The sequence below is a fragment of the Choloepus didactylus genome, chromosome 7, assembly GCF_015220235.1.
Source record: "Choloepus didactylus isolate mChoDid1 chromosome 7, mChoDid1.pri, whole genome shotgun sequence".
Taxonomy (NCBI): Eukaryota; Metazoa; Chordata; class Mammalia; order Pilosa; family Megalonychidae; genus Choloepus; species Choloepus didactylus.
In genome coordinates, this window is record NC_051313.1 from 121,294,859 (window position 1) to 121,312,285 (window position 17,427).

General features: G+C 39.5%; 1 protein-coding gene across 3 annotated transcripts in view; it reads right to left on the reverse strand.

The window, feature by feature from the left end:
• LOC119539464 (E3 ubiquitin-protein ligase TRIM39) overlaps nt 1-17,427 on the reverse strand; it is a 23,715-nt gene continuing 6,288 nt past the window's right edge. Inside the window, exons 5-8 of one of the 3 annotated variants that reach the window (XM_037843061.1) lie at nt 5,395-5,625; nt 4,207-4,229; nt 3,550-3,665; nt 1-2,745 (exon numbers count right to left, since the gene is read on the reverse strand). In XM_037843061.1, the coding sequence (XP_037698989.1) occupies nt 2,198-2,745; nt 3,550-3,665; nt 4,207-4,229; nt 5,395-5,625 (918 nt within the window). In that variant the 3' untranslated portion in view covers nt 1-2,197. Of the gene's footprint in view, nt 2,772-3,549; nt 3,666-4,206; nt 4,230-5,394; nt 5,626-17,427 lie in introns of all 3 variants that reach the window. The other 2 variants (XM_037843060.1, XM_037843062.1) reach the window with 2 other exon arrangements.

The window sequence follows — 17,427 nt, forward strand, 5'->3', positions numbered from 1 at the left end:
AAAGCACTGCGTTGATGATGTCTTGATTTTGGACATCTAGCCTCAAAACTGTAAGCCAATAGATTCCCAGTGTTTAAGCCAACCTGTTGCATGGTATTTGTTTTTGCAGGCAGGAAACTATAACAGTGAGTGATAGTTTCTAACTCCTAGTCTTAGGCACAGGACCATGAAACTTGTTAACAGTATCCCCTACCCCCTGCAACTACATCCTTTCCCCTTAGACATACACTTCACATGCCTTTCTCTGGTCTCTTTCTGTCTCCTATTTGCTCTGTTTGGCACCCTGTGTTTACCTCTACTTTGTAGTTAATCACTTCCAATTGTAAGGTCAGAAGCAGAGGAATAGTAGCTGGAGGAGCAGAAGATAAATCCTGAGACAGGGAGAGGGCAACATGGCTCACAAGAGGTTGAGGTCTCTCTCTCCTATCAAATCCCTGCCAGGTTGGGGCAGGTAGCCAGGTGTCCAGCTCAGAGGAAGCAAAAGGTTGAAACATTCTCCAGGATGAGTTTCACAAGGGTCCCCACACTCGGCTGGGAGGAATGTGTTTCAAAAGTAGATGCTCAGCACACATCCTGGACCTTGATCAGTCACTGAGGTTGAGACCCAGGAACTTGCAGTTTTAACACCCTTTGATTTTCATGCACATCAACAGAAGAAAGCCATTGCCCAATTACACAACACAGAGATCACTTCAGTGGGTCCTTTGCTCCATAGTATTATTATTTTTTTAACCAACCAAAGCATCTTGCCACAAAGAACCACAGTCAAGGCACAAAGGTAAGAGGAGGAGAGTCTGGACAAAGTCCTGTTGAGGTGGTAGGAGGAACTGAAATGCCCTCAATAAGCTACAGTCTTTTGTCCCAATCTTCTGTAAACCCTTGACTACCCAAGTAGCAAATAATCCAGGTTGTTTTAGTTTGGTTTGGCATGCATTACTTTACCTTTTTGACAACATATGTACTCTGCGGCTTGTTTATTTTGGCCCAATATTAAAATGTTTTGCATTCTCTGAAAAGGGAAATGGCAAAGGGTGAAGGACGGCAACCAACAAGCAAAAGGCTGGCTCTTGTGAAAAACAGTTCACAAAGAGAGTTGCCTACCTGACCCTTTCCTATCCACACTACCGCCTTCTACCTTGTCCTCAGAGTGAGACGAATTTCATTATCTTTCTCTTTTTTTGGCTTGGACACCTTAGCCAGGTAACAAAGCTGACAACTTGGGAGTAGATACTTAATAACCTTTAAGGCCAGGGGCTTTGGATAGAAAAACCTTTCTCTTTCCTCTTACTGCCTGATCCTCTCCTTTCTAAGTTCTCTTGAGAAAGCAAATAAAGCATGGGAGTCTTGCAGGATCTCTTTCACCTTGCCCTTAGAGAAGAGCAAGGTGACTGACTTCTTGGAGATAACCAACTGTAAAGAGGCAGGCAATAAGCCAGACATGCTGAAAGCCTAAGGCAGGAACGAGAGTTCTCCTGTTCTTTCTTTTTGCCCCCTCTCACTCTTCCTGATTCCCCCAGTACATTCCTACCTCTGGTCAATCCAACTCATAATGGCAACCTTACCTTGGGAATAGAAGACCAAAGAAACCCCCCTCCCCTTCATTAGTTTCTAGGAATCTGTTCCTTTAGCCCCTTTCCCTAACCTTCCTTCTAGGCTTTTTGATGCCCAGTCTCTGCCCCCAGAAACATCCCCCCACTTCTAGACCCATGAGAGCAACTATTGTTCATTTTTATTTCAACTTAGAGGTAAACAGACCTCTGTGATCCAGAGGTAAACAGACCTCTGTGATCCTCCTCAAGAAACAAGATTATCCTGGGTCAAAGAACCCCCTAAAAAGACATACAGGGGTTTCTGTTTCCTCCTCTGGTTTGAGGAAGACACCCCCTCCCTACCAACTTTCTCCTTCCTTCTCAACTGGTCCTTATGCAACAGACAACCTCATGGTCTTCAGAGGAGACAATCCCCTGGGAACCAGCTTCTCACTCTTACAGTCAGGAGGGAGGCACACTTGTGCTCCCACATCCCAGTCCAGTCCTACCTACTCCTCCACATAGACCACCCTAGAAACCAAGTTGTTTCTCACAGATGATTCAGGACTGGAACCAGGCAGACAGGAAGACGTTCCAGCAGGACACAGGAAGGAAGGCCCATAGCTCTTGACTCTGCCTTATCCCAATTATTCCCACGTCCCCACCTATCATTCCCAATCTGTTGGGGGCCTGATGGTAAGTGGTGCAGCATTCTTCCGACCAGCCCGGATGCCTGGGTAGAAGAGTGGCCAAAGTTTCTCCGTAAAAGTGTCAGTGAAGGTATAGATATGAGAGCGGTCTGTGACGTTGTAAAAAGACAGCGTTCCGGCTTCATAGTCTAGGAATATGCCCACCCGCTTGGGTTTCACTTTGATGTGCAAAGGGGTAAAGGGCGTGGTGGTGGCTGCATATTTGTCCCCATTCCACAGCCTCACCCGCCAGTAGCCAGTCTCAGGGAGTGGAGTCAGCTCGCCCTTTCGGCTCACAGAGTCCCGGCACACACCTACTGCCCAGTGGGTTTTGTCGCCCACTTCCACCTCCCAGTAGTGTCGCCCTGAGGTGAAGCCCTCAGTAGCCAGGACACAAGGGTAAAAGGTGAAACGCCGTGGTGTGTCAGGAAGATCCCGGAGTCTTGTCTCCACAAACTTGACACTTTTACGATCTTCTGAAAGGACTAGATTAGGATGAGCAGTCTCAGGGTCCAGGGTCACGTCCGCTGGCGGAAGAAGCCAGATTGGGGAGCTAGATGAGGATGGGAATAGCTAAACGCTCCTGCCTCACTCTTACAGCCCACCTTATAGAGCCTGTTCCCTTAAAGACCCCCAGAACACCGTGGTTTGGTTGATTTTTTCAATCCATGGTGTCACCTAATGGATGAAAGGAACCTCCATTCCCATCTAAGAACAGGGAACAATGGCTTCACTTCTTGTCCTGACCTCAACATAAACAGTTAATAATCTCTTGACTCTGCAAGGACTGGTGGTCTAAGTTCCAGCCTGGTCCTCTCTCAACCCCCAACTGACAATATCGTTTATCTCACTGTTGGAGAAGTGCAAGGCACAGTTCAAGGGCCAGAAAGAATGGAATGTGCCAAGGATATAGAGCAAGACAGCAAATGGTCTAGGGATAGGGTGACCATGTGTTAGTTTCCCTGGAAGAATCTGTTTATGCCTATTTTTTCCTGCATAAATTTACTGACACTCCCTTTCACTCTCAGGTGTGTTCCAGTTTAGATGATAAATTATATGGTCACTCTACGTGATAAATTGAACAAATTACTTAACTCTCTCTCTGTCTCTCTTTAGAAATGTGTGGACATAAAAGGAGATGACACCTAAGGCTTCTCTCACTCTGTGTTCTATGACTTAACTGAGGGTGAGACTGAAAATAGGTAATGGGGTGGGGGTGAGTGCGGGTTTGGAAATAACAGCAGAGAAACTGAAGCCCAGATAAGGTAGGACCTAAGGACTTTCATTTTTCTGCTGATTCCCTCTGTTAGTTTCCTCTGGGAACAACTCACCAATTAGCTGTTTAAGGATTTTCCTTAAGGCAAAATACTGTCGGGGGAAATTGCTGAAGTTCTTCTCCAGCTCTATGGATACTGAAGTCACCTCCATGGTCTTCACCTTCTCACATCTAGGAAGGATAGGGAGTAGGGGAAGAGAGGGCAAAGTCAGGGGGGAGCTCCAGTCAATTGAGTATTGAGATACTGCTATCTATAGGAAGAAACTAATATACTCCATCTTTCCACTTTCTCCTTCCTCCCTGAAGACAAGCATTCACCCCTCGCTTTCTTTTATCAATCTATGGAAAGCTATATATCCCTGGACAAATTCTTACCTTGATAATGAACCTCAGAACTTTCTACAAGTGTTCTTATATTTCATGCAAATAGATAAAATACCCTACTCCCTTCACCAACTTCTTCCTTCCATCTTGTTTGGACACAATTCTACCCCACAGAACAGAATGGAATCTGGTTCTACATTATCATTCTGCTTACCAAGGAGGTCCCAATGATTTGCCCTCTACTGGCTTCATGGGTACAAGGAACTTTCTCCCATATCCTACCCAGACACTGCATGACTTTCCCATCCTTACTTCCCCAACTCTTAATTGCACCTCTAATCTCAAAGCCAAGACCTAATTCACTCAAAGAGATATAGGAATCACTTACTTTTCCAGGGTACTTTTGACATCCTAGAGAGAATGAGAAAAGAAAGCAATATTGGTCCTGGTATTTAAGGGTCCTGAGGCAAAAGGTTCCCCCTTCCCTCAAAAGTTCGAGATCTATAAAACAGGCCTGGGGCAAACTGAGGTTCATGATGCAAGAGGAAAAGCTCCAGAGGGAATGGAGTTACTCTCTCAACCTAATCCCCACTTTCAACTTTTAGTCATCATGAAGCTTAGTAAATTATGTCACTTTCATATGGTTTCTTGTGTGTTTGTCTTTGTTCCTCAGTGGCACTGGGAGGTCCCTGAGAGGGACAGGGATTATGTCTGATCTTATTCTGTCCCCCAAGTACCAATCACACAGCTCAGTCCCCTTGAGGATCAGTACAGAAAATTCCAGACTGGTGGCATAGGTGAATCACAATTTCCTGTTGTGGTTTAGTATCCCCCCTCTGGTATTGTTTAACACACATTAATAACTGTGTGCCACTGTTGAGAATACTTGGGGTCCAGAAGACAAAGAAGACAAATCTCTCCCCCCACCAAGGATTTCCCAGTTTAATGGGGAAGGTAGACATACATGAAAGGACACATGAATAAATACCAAGCAATACATAACATGTAAATGAATGTACGACGAAGCCTCACTGAGTCAAATGCTGGTAATCTACTCTCTAAAATAAATGTTTCCTATAGTTTGCTAATACCATGCATCTATTTAAGACAACAAATTATTTCAAACATTTTAGATACCATTTACATATCAACGGTAATATATTATTTACATAATTTCAAGAATCCTTTAAATGATGTTTCTTTTTTTTCCCCCAGCATTAGGTAAATCAAATTCCGGGACTTAAAAGTAATGGTAACTGCATTTACAAGATTTTTAATGCATAGTTTTTCACTAATTCAGACTAGACTACCCTCCTTTCAAAATAGTGAATTTTTTCTTTGTTACAAATTAGGAATATAATTGTTGATAACATATAAGAACACAGAAATGATTAGAAGGGGATGGGAGAAATCAGAGATGCATTTCTATAGAAAAAGATCCTTGGAGCATGTCTGGAAGAAAAAATGGGATTTAGAGTAGCAGAGCAGATGGGTGAGCATCCCAGGCCGACAGAATCACCAGTGCAAAGCTATATGGGGCTCGATTTGAGAGACTATGCAGAGACAAAGGTCAAACCTTAAGCATCTCGAAGCCTGACTGTAAGCACTTGCCCTCCACCTCGGCAGCCAAGTGGGCCAGATCCCGGCGCTTATCCCCTAGGTGAGCAGCATTTTCTCGGAGTCGCTGCAGAATGTCTTGTTCCTCTTCCTCCAGTCGTGAAAGCAACATCTGCTGCTCTTCATCCAGCCGTCTATGAAGCTCCTCAAACTCCTTTAAGATCTGCTGTCGGCGACTTTCCACTAGTCTCTAAGTAAAGAGGAAGGACATTATGTCATCAGGGTCAGTAGGGCTTAAGGGAGCCATTCCCCCAACCTACTATATGTATTTGAACGAACACTGACTTCCAACATTGGAAATAGTTTAACAGGACATTCATTTTTCTCTCCGTTAGTATTTCCTTCAATAAATAATAGCTCCATCCATATCATCACCCCCACTGATGATCTGGTACTGAAGACCATTAAAGATTTAACTCCTAAAAGAGTTTATATATTTATTGTTTTAATAGAATGCATTCAAGGTATTAGATCTCAATAATGTAACATCTACTATTCAGAGATTTCAGAGATAGCTAACTCTGCTATTGTCCAACTCTAAAGTTCTAGCTAATACAATTTGTCAAGAAAAGGAAGGTACAAATTCTGAAAAGAGATAAGATTGTCATAAATTATATAATGCAAGACATCTATCTACCTGATAAAAACCACAGATCTGGTTGGAAAAGTATCAGAATCAACAAAAATTTAGTAATGGGTTGTTGCAAAATACATTTCAGGGCTGAATCTGTTAATAGTTTCAACTTATTTCAGAGAATTGGCAGCTCCCAATCCAGGAATAGGTTCTAGAAGTTTGCTGATAAATTGGTTGCTTGAAATTTGAAACATACTTTCTCTATGCCAGCACACAGACTTAAAACTATAACTTCCAGAAATTGCACAACACAGAGTCCAAACAGCCGTCGTAACACTTTCTGAGGGTTAATCTATCAGCACATTCTTCCTGCTGTGCTTCTGGTGCAACAAGAAGTGATTTCCCCAAAGAAGGATTCTCCAAGCTTCATGTGACTGATGAGGAAGAATCAACCCAAGAGGGAAGCCAGGTGAGCAGAGACTGGGATCTGGAAGGTGGATGTGGATAGGGACTGAAAGGCAGGGCTGAACGTGAAGAGAGGTGGGGATGGAAAGCCAGGGCAGGGCTTTACAGGGCTAGTTCCCAGCTGAGGCTGACTATCTCCTGTTCTAGAGTCACTTGCTTCCTTCTTCACTGCTGTCTTCACTGGTGCACTTTGGAACAGAATATAATCTTACAATGTGTACCCAGAAAGTAAAACATAGCCTGTTTTTGGCTTTGTTTTTTGTTTTAGGGATGATATGTGGGTAGAAGTTTAGGATTCATAATTATGGTAAATAGGAAGCAAAAAGACTCTAAAACCCATCATTCCTTCTTGTTTTTCACTCGACATTTCTAAGGCGGTGTTTCTTAATAAGGATGTTGCTTTCACCTACGGACATTTTGTAAATGGGGGGCATTTTTTTTTTTATTGCTATGATTGGGGGTACTCCAGCAAGGATACAATGTGTGAGACAATGCCAGATGATGAACTGCACCATTTTCTACTAGATATTGAAAAATTTAAACCTGGACTTGAATGCCACTTTATATATAAAAAGAGTACTTATTACACGGTTTTAATATATAGGCATACCTGGTTTTATTGTGCTTTGCTTTATTACACTTTGCAGATACTGCATTTTTTTACAGATTGAAAGTTTGTGGCAACTCTGTATTGAGCAAATTTATTGGTGTCATTTTTCAAACAGCGTGTCTCTGTGTCACATTTTGGTAATTCTTGCAGTATTTCAAACTTTTTCATTATTATATCTGTTATGGTGATCTGTGATTTTTGATGGTACTATTGTAATTGTACAAACCGTGCCCATAAAAGTTGTGTGTATTTTGACTGCTCCACCAGCCATTCCCGTCTCCCTCCCAGACTTCCCTATTCCTTGAGACACAACAATATTGAAATTAGGCCAATTAATAACCCTATAATGGCCTCTGAGTATTCAGTGATGGATAAGAAGAGTTGCATATTTCTCACTTTAAATCAAACACTAAAAATGATTAAGCTTGGTGAGGAAGGCATGTTGAAAGCAGAGACAGGCTGAAAGCTTGGCACTTGAGCCAAACAGTTAGCTAAGTTATGAACCTAAAGGAAAAGTTCTCGAAGGAAATTAAAAGTGCTACTCCAGTGAACATGCGAATGACAAGAAAGTGAAATGGCCTTATTACTAATATGGAGAGAGTTTTAGTGGTCTGGACAGAAGATCAAACCAGCCACAACACTGCCTTAAGTCAAATGAAGGTTGAGAGGTAAGAAAGCTGCAGAAGAAAAGCTGGAAGCTAGCAGAGATTGTTTCCTGAGGTTTAACGTAAAATATGTAAGCGTAAGGTGAACAAGCAAGTGTTGATGTAGCACCTGGAGCAAGTTATTCAGAAGCTCTAGCTAAGATTGGTAATGAAGAGGCCTACACTAAACAACAGACACTCAATGTAGACGAAACAGCCCTCTATTGGAAGATGTCATCTAGAACTTTCCTCGCCAGACAGGAGAATCAATACCTGATTTCGAAGGGCAGACTGACCCTCTTGTTAGGGGCTAATGCAGCTGGTGACTCGGAGTTGAAGCCAGTGGTCATTTACTATTCTGAAAATCCTTCAGCCCTTAAGAATTATACTAAATCTATTCTACCTGTGCTCTATAAATGGAACAACAAAGCCTGGATTATAGCACATCTATTTACAACATGTTTTACTTAATATTTGAAGCCCATTGTTCAAAAAAAAAAAGATTCCTTTCAAAATATTACTGCTTATTGACAATGCACCTGGTCACTCAAGAGTTGTGACGGAGATGTACAATGAGAAGAATGTTGTTTTCATGCCTAAACAGTATCCATTCTGAAGACCATGGATCAAGGAGTAATTATGACTTTCAAGTCTTATTAACAAATAGATCCTGCTATAGACAGTGATTCCACTGATGAATATGAGAAAAGTCAATTGAAACCTTTCTGGAAAGGACTGACCATTTTAGATGCCAGTAAGAACATTCGTGATGCATGGGAGGAGGTCAGAATATTAACATGAATAGGAGTTTGGAAGAAGTTGATTCCAACTCTTATGAATGACTTTGAGGGGTTTAAGACTTCAGTTGAGGAAGTAACTGTAGATGTGGTGGAAACAGCAAGAGAACTAGAATTGGAAGTGGAGCCTGAAGATGTGACTGAATTGCTGTAATCTCATGATAAAACTTGTATGGATAAGGAGTTGCTTCTTATGGATGACCAAACAAAGTGGTTTCTTGAGAAGGAATCTACTTCTGGTGAAGATGCTGTGAACACTGTTGAAATGACAACAAAAGATTTAGAATATTACATAAACTTAGTTGATAAAGCAGTGCAGGATTTGCAAGGATTGATTCCAAGTTTGAGAGAAGATTTACTGTGGGTTAAATGCTCTCAAACAGCATCTCAGGCTACAGAGAAATCTTTTGTGAAAGGAAGAGTCAATTGATGCAGCAAACTTCCTTGCTGTCTTATTTTAGACACTATAATAACTACCCCAACCTTTAGCAACCACTACCATATCAGTGAGCAGCCATCAAGAGTTGAGGCAAGACCCTTCACCAGCAAAAAGAATGAGACTTGCTGAAGGCTCAGATGTTGAATGCTTTAATTTTTTTAGCAATGAAGTATTTTTAAAATAGGTATATACATTGTTTTTTTAGATATAATGCTATTGCACACTTAACATTCTACAGTATAGTGTAAACATGACTTCTGTATGCACTGGGAAACCAAAAAATTTGGGTATTATACTGGCTTTATAGTGATAGTCACTTTACTGCAGTAGTCTGGAACCAAACCTGCAGTATCTCAGAGGTATGCCTGTACACTGAATCTTTCAGGAATGGTAACTGCTGAGTAAAACTCACAAAGACTGTATTTTGTTTCTCTTAGACCTTTACCAAAAGTTATCATTTTGAAAAATCATGTCATTAAGAGTTAAGCTGATTATTGTGTTTGAGTCAACATTACACCACATTTGCATCAGACTGAATTTGTTTTTGTTGCATTGTTGATGATTTCACATATAGAAACAAGCACATAACCACACGAGTATCTTCCAGGGCATTAATGCCCAAATACTTACACACCACATTTTATGATAAATTACTTGCCTTTTACTTTTTCTATTCTATTCTACTATATTCTATTATATTTGGACATGAAAGTCCTTTTAAAAGTTTATTGAGGGATCATGATGGCAACATAAGATATCTACTGAAAACCTCTCCATAGAGATTCAGCAAGAAAAAAGGACAATTTTCACTTGTTCAGAACTCTGGAGGAAGGTAAAGACTGGAGAAGGATCCCATAAATGCTGAACTGAAGAAAGAGAAAAATATCAGGTAGGAAAACTTCCACCCCAGACTACCCAGTCCTCTCCCCTCCACCTCCCTCTGGGGACATAGACCATAAAATCTCTCACAGCAGTGAGACAAATCCCCACCTATATCCAGACACAGAGACCCAAGCCCACAGGGACCCACACAGGACTCAAGCTGCTGGTGGGAGAAGCAGCAAGGAAGAGCTTTCAATGGATGATTAAGGAGGGAACTGTAAAATCTTCCCCCAAAGCAGCAAATAGCCAGGCAGAAACTGTCTGAATCAACTGTTTGGGGACATGGGGGTCAGGGGAGGACATTTCAGGGTCCAGGTCAGTGAGGGATGAAGAGTCTGAGAAAACATGTACAAAAACTGTAATTCCAGTTGTGGATCCTGGTGCCCATCCCCCACCCTTGAGTAAAACAGCAGTGGGTGACCTGATCCTTGCCTGAGGGATAACTACAGACTGGGGTGGCTGTGGGAGTCCTCTGCTGCAAGTACAGAGGGGAACACAGCCCCACACTGAGCCAGACTTTGGCTGAGGAAGTGAGGGCACAGGAACCCAGCAGTATCAGTCCCACCTGGTCAGATGTTGCAGGGCTCCAGGAGGTAAACAGGTTCTGAGGACTATTAAGTCACCAAAGAGCGCCATCTTCTGGGAAGGGCAGAAAGTACAGGGGAACTGCAGGGCTTTTCAGAGCCTCTGCAGACCTTATCTCAGGTACACCGGAGCTGGTCTACATCCCAGACATAGTGTTCTAGTTTGCTAATGCTGCCATAATGCAAAACACCAGAAATGGATTGGCTTTTATAAAGGAGGTTTATTTGGTTACAAAGTTACAGTCTTAAGGCCATAAAGTGTCCAAGGTAATGCATCAACAACTGGGTACCTTTACTGGAGGATGGCCAATGGCGTCCAGAAAACCTCTGTTCGCCGGGAAGGCAAGTGGCTGGCGTCTGCTCTGGAGTTCTCTTTTCAAAATGGCTTCCTTCCAGGACATTCCTCTCCAAGCTTCAGCTTCTCTCCACAATGTCACTCTCAGCTGCTCTTGGGGCATTTGTCCTCTCTTAGCTTCTCCAAAGCAAAAGTCTGCTTTCAAAGGCTGTCTCCAAAATGTCTCTGTAAACTGCAGTTCCTCTCTCAGCTCCTGTGCATTCTTCAAAGTGTCCCTCTTGGCTGTAGCAAGTTTGCTCCTTCTGTCTGAGCTTATACAGTGCTCCAGTAAACTCATCAAGGCCCATGCTGAATGGGCAGGGCCACACCTCCACGGAAACTGCCCAATTAGAGTCATCACCCACAGTTGGGTAGGGTGCATCTCCATGGAAACACTCAAAGAATTACAATCTAGTCTGCCCACCCAAGATTACATCAAAGATAATGGCATTTTGGGGGACATAATATATTCAAACCTGCACACACGGGTCCCCAGCTCTGTTTTGGTTGAGAAATACTGATGACCCAACTGTCAAAGCAGTGCTTTAATACAAATCCAGGCAATTAAATCCTAAACAAGAGAGAGAAACTGTCAGAATAGACCCATCAAGATAATCAGATAACCAGATCAGCAAAAAATCACAAGGCATACTAAAACACAAGAAGAGATGGCCCAGTCAAAGAAACAAATCAAAAAGTCAGAGGAAATGCAGAATCTGGAACAAGTAAAGACTTTCAAACAAATCTCCTGAATCAATTCAAAGAAATGAAGGAAAATGTGTATAAAGAGATAAAGGATATTAAGAAGACACTAGAAGAATGTAAAGAAGAGTTTGAAAGAAGACACAGAAAAATAACAGACATTATGGAAATACAAGACCCTGTAGGTGAAATTAAAAATAAACTGGAGACATACAACATTCAATTTGAAGCAGAGGAATCAGTGAGGAAGAAAACAGAGCAACCAAATTTGAACAGAAAAAAAAGAACAAATAGAGAAAGAAATGGAAAATTTTGAGCTGGGTGTCAGGGAAATGACTGACAACACAAGCACACAAACATATGCATAATTAGTGTCCCAGAAGGAACAGAGAAGGGAGAAGGGCCAGGAAGAATATTTGAAGAAATAAGGCTGAAAACTTCCCAAACCTTAGACATAAATATGCAAAACCAGGAAGCCCAACATATTCCAAACAGAATAGATCCGTATAACCCACTCCAAGACATATACTGATTAGAATATCAAGTGCCAAAGAGAAGAAGAAAATTCTGAAAGCAGCAAGAGAAAAGTGGTTCACCACATGCAAGGGAAACCAAATAAGACTAAGGGCTGATTTCTCATCAGATACCACGGAGGTGAGAAGGCAGTGGTATGATATATTTAAGATACTGAAAGAGAAAAATTGCCAGCCAAGAATTCTCTATCCAGTACAGCTGTCCTTCAAAAATAAGGAAGAGTTTAAAATAGTCACAGATAAAAAGAAGCTGAGGGAGTTGGTTAGTAAGAGGCTGGCCCTATGAGAACTACCAAAGGGAGTTCTGCCAGCTGAAGACAAAAAAAGACAGGAGAGAACGGTCTGGAGAAGGGTACAGAATTGAAGAGTATTAGTAAGGGTAACTAAAAGGATAAAAAGAGAGAAAAAAAATAGATCTGATGAATAAAAACCAAAGGATAAGATGGTTGAAGTAAGAATTGCCTCTACAGTAATAACTTTGAATGTTAATGGATTAAACTCCCCAATCAAAAGACACAGATTGGCAGAATGGATTAAAAAATATGATCCATCTATATGCTGTTCACAAGAGACTCATTTTAGACCCAAAGATACAAATAGGTTGAAAGTGAAATTCCATGTAAGCAGTAACTAAAAAAAAAAAAAAATCTGGAGTAGCTATACTAATAGCAGACAAAATAGACTTTAAATACAAAAATGTTATAAGAGATAAAGAAGGACACTATGTATTAATAAAAGGAGCAATTCACCAAGAAGAAATAACAATCGTAAATATTTATGCACATAATCAAGGTGCCTCAAAGTACACGAGGCAAAAACTGGCAAAACTGAAGGGATGTATATAGTAGATGACTCTACTATAATAGTGGGAGCCTTCAATACACCACTCTCTTCAATAGCTAGAACATCTAAACAGAGCATCAATAAAGAAATAGAGAACCTAAATATGATAAATGAACTAGACCTAAAAGACATTTATAGAACACTGTACCCCAAAACAGCAGGATATACATTCTTCTCAAGTGCTCATGGAACACTCTCCAGGATAGACCATATGCTGGGGCACAAAACATGTCTTAATAAATTTTAAAAGACTGAAATTATACAAAACACTTTCTTTGATCATAATGGAATGAAGCTAGAAGTCAATAATAAATGTAGAACTAGAAAATACACAAATATATGGAAGTTCAACAACACACTTTTAAATAACCAGTGGGTCAAAGAAGAAATTACAAGAGAAATCAGTAAATATCTTGAGACAAATGAAAACAAGAACACAATGAATCAAAACTTATAGAATGCAGTGAAGGCAGTGCTTAGAGGGAAATTTATAACCCTAAACACCTACATTATAAAAAGGAAGAAAGAACTAAAACCAATGACCTAACTGAACAATTGGAGAAAGTGGAGAAAGAAGAGCAAACTAATCCTAAAGCAAGCAGAAGGAAAGAAATAACAAAGATTAGAGTAGAAATTAATGAAATGGAGAAAAAAACAATAGAGAGACTCAATAAAACCAAAAGTTGGGTCTTTGAGAAGATCAATAAAATCAACAAACATTTAGCAAGACTGACAGAGACAAAGAGAGAGAAGCTGCAAATAAATAAAATCAGGAATGAGAGAGGGGCATGACCATGGAGCCCGAAGAAATAAAAAAGATCATAAGAGGTTTCTATAAACAACTATGTGCCAACAAACAAAGGTGATTTAGATAAAATGGACTTCCTAGAAACACATGAACAACTTACACTTACTCAAGAAGAAATAAAAGATGTCAGCACACCAATCTCAAGTAAAGCCCAGGACCGGATGGCTTCACAGGAGAATTTTACCAAGTATTCCAAGAAGAATTAATACCATTCTTGCTCAAACGCTTCTAAAAAATTAAAGAAGAGGGAACACTACCTAACTCATTCTATGAAGCCGACATCACCCTAATACCAAAATATTAGAATATTTTGTATAAACATACAAGAAAAGAAAACTTCAGACTAATCTCTCTAATGAATATAGATGCAAAATCCTCAACAAAATACTTGCAAATCGAATCCAACAGCATATTTTTTTGTTTGTTTTAAACTTACCAAAAAATTAAAAAAAAATTTCAAAACAAAACAAAGGAATAAGAAAAACAAATAACCTAAAATAACTATATTGCTTCCAACATGTTCCTACCATACCCCAAGAAAATTAATAAACCATAGTCATTCTTGAGCATTCCATATCATTGAGACTACCTTCAATAACTTTTCTGTTCTTTTTAGATTATCATTCCCCCTTTACTAGTTGCTAAGTCCCTTATATTCTATAATATAAAACATTTATTTTACATTTTTCACAGAGTTCACATTAGTGGTAATATACAATAGCTCTCTTTTTGTGTCTGGCTTATTTTACTCAGCATTATGTCTTCAAGGTTCATCCATGTTGTCATGTTTCTCGACCTCGTTCCTTCTTACTGCTGCATAGTATTCCAATGTGTGTCTATACCACATTTTGTTTATCCACTCATCCCAACAGCATATTAAAAGAATTATCTACCATGACCAAATGGGTTTTATTTCAGGTATGTAAGGGTGGTTCAACACAAGAAAATCAATTAGTGTAATATACCACATTAACAAACCAAAAGGGAAAAACCATATGATCATCTTGACGCAGAGAAGGCATTTGACAAAATTCAGCATCCTTTCATGATAAAAACACTTCAAAAGGTAAGAATTGAAGGAAACTTCCTCATTACAATAAAGGGAATATATGAAAAATCCACAGCTAACATCATACTCAATGGTGAGAGACTGAAAGCTTTCCCTCTAAGATAGGGAACAAGCAAGGATGCCCACTGTCACCACTGCTATTCAACACTGTGCTAAAAGTTCTAGCTAGAGAATCAGGCATGAAAAGAAATAAAAGGCATCCAAATTGGAAAGGAAGAAGTAAAACTGTAACTATTTGCAGACAACATGATACTATATTTAGAAAATCCTGAAAAAAAATGACAACAAAGCTACTTGAGCTAGTAAACAAATTCAGCGAAGTGGCAGGATACAAGATCAACAAGCAAAAATCAATGGTGTTTTTATACACTAGTAATGAGCTGAGGAGGTAATCAAGAAAAAAATTCCATTTACAATAGAAACTAAAAGAATCATATATCCAGAAATAAAATTAACCAAGGATGTAAAGGACTTGTACGCAGAAAAGTACAAAACATTGCTAAAAGAAATCAAAGAAGACCTAAGTAAATGGAAAGATATTCTGTGTTCCTGGATTGGAAGGCTAAATGTTGTTAAGATGTCAATTCTACCTAAATGATTTACAGATTCAATGCAATACCAATCAAAATTCCAACAGCCTACTTTACAAAAAATGGAAAAGCTAATTATCAATTTTATTTGGAAGGGAAAGGGGCTTGGAATAGCCAAAAATATGATGAAAAAGAATACTGAAGTGGGAGGTATCACAGTTCTTGGCCTTAAAGCATATTATAAAGCCACAGTGGTCAAAACAGCATGGCACTGGCATAAAGATAGACATATTGATCTATGGAATCAAACTGAGAATTTAGAAACAGACCCTCAGATCTATGATCAATTGATTTTGACAAGGCTCCTAAGTTCACTTAACTGGAATAAAACAGTCTCTTCAATAAATGGTGCTGGAAGAACTGGATATCCATAACCAAAAGAATGAAAGAGGACCCCTACCTCACACCCTATACAAAAATTAACTCAAAATGGATCAAAGATCTAAATATAAGAACCAATACCATAAAACTCCTAGAATAAAATGTAGAGAAATATCTTCAAGAGCTAGTGATAGGTGGTAGTTTCTTAAGACTTTAAACCCAAAACATAAGCAATGAAAGAAAAGTTAAATAAAAGGGAACTTCTCAAAATCAAATACTTCAGTGCTTCTAAGGATTTTGTCAAAGGGTGAAAAGGCAACCAACTCAATGGGAGAAAATATTTGGAAACCACATATCTGATAAGGATTTGCTATCTAGAATACATGAAGAACCCCTACAAGTCAACAAAAAGACAAACAACCCAATTAAAAAATGGGCAAATGACATGAATAGACATTTTTCCAAAGAAGATATACAGATTGCTAAAAAGCACAGGAAAAGATGTTCAGCTTCCTTCTCTAGCTATTAGGGAAATGCAAATCAAAACCACAATGAGATGTTATTTCACATCTATTAGACTGGCCACTATTTAAACAAACAGGAAACTACAAGTTTTAGAGAGGATGTGGAGAAACTGGAATATTTACTCACTGCTGGTGGGAATGTAAACTGGTACAGCTGCTATGGAGGATGGTTTGGCGGTTCCTCAGGAAGCTAAGCATACAGTTGCCTTATGACCCAGAAATCCTGCTACTCAGGATATACCTAGAAGATCTGAAAGCGGAGATGCAAGCACACATCTGCACACTGATGTTCACAGCGGCATTATTCACAATTGCCAAAAGAGGGAAACAACCCAAGTGTCCATCAACACAAGAATGGACAGACAAAATGTGGTATATACATATGATGGAATATTATTCAGCAATAAGAAGGGATGAAGTCCTGAAGCATGCGACAATGTGGATGAACCTTGCAGACATTATGTTAAGTGAAATATGTCAGACACAAAAGGACAAATACTGTATGATCTCACTGATATGAACTAATTATAATATGCAAACTCACAGACATAAAATACAGAATCCAGGTTACCAGGATATAGAATGAGACTATAGAATGGGCAGTGGTTGTTTAACATCTGCAGAATGTTTAACTAGGTTGAACTTAAACATTTGGAAATGGAGAGAGATGATGGTAGCACATTATTGTGAGAATAATCAACAGTACTGAATGGTGTGTGAATGAAGTGGAAAGGGGAAGTTTAGAGTCACATATGTCACCAGAAGGAAAGTTGGAGGTTAAAACATGGGCATCTGTAATACAACGAATCTTGTGGTGGACAATGTCTGTGATTATCTGTACAAATATAAAAATGTTTCATGAACTAAAACAAGTGTATGACATTATTACAAGGAGTTAATAATAGAGGAGAATAGAGGAGTATATGGGAAAAAAGTACCTATTGGAAACTATGGACTAGAGTTTTAACAGTAATATTTTAATATTTTAATCAACAGTAACAAATGTACCATACCAATACTATGGGTCAATAATAGGGGGATTAAGGGGAATTAGGAGGACTTGGATTTTACTTTTTTCTTTTTATTTCTTTTCTGGAGTAATGAGAATGCTCTAAAATTGATCGTGGTGATGAATGCACAACTATGTGACGATACAGTGAGCCAGTGATTGTATTCTTTGGATGGTTTGTATGGTGTGTGAATATATCTCAATAAATTGCATTAAATTTTTTTAAGGTAGATAGATTTTTTTTTTAATAATTTTCATTTTGGC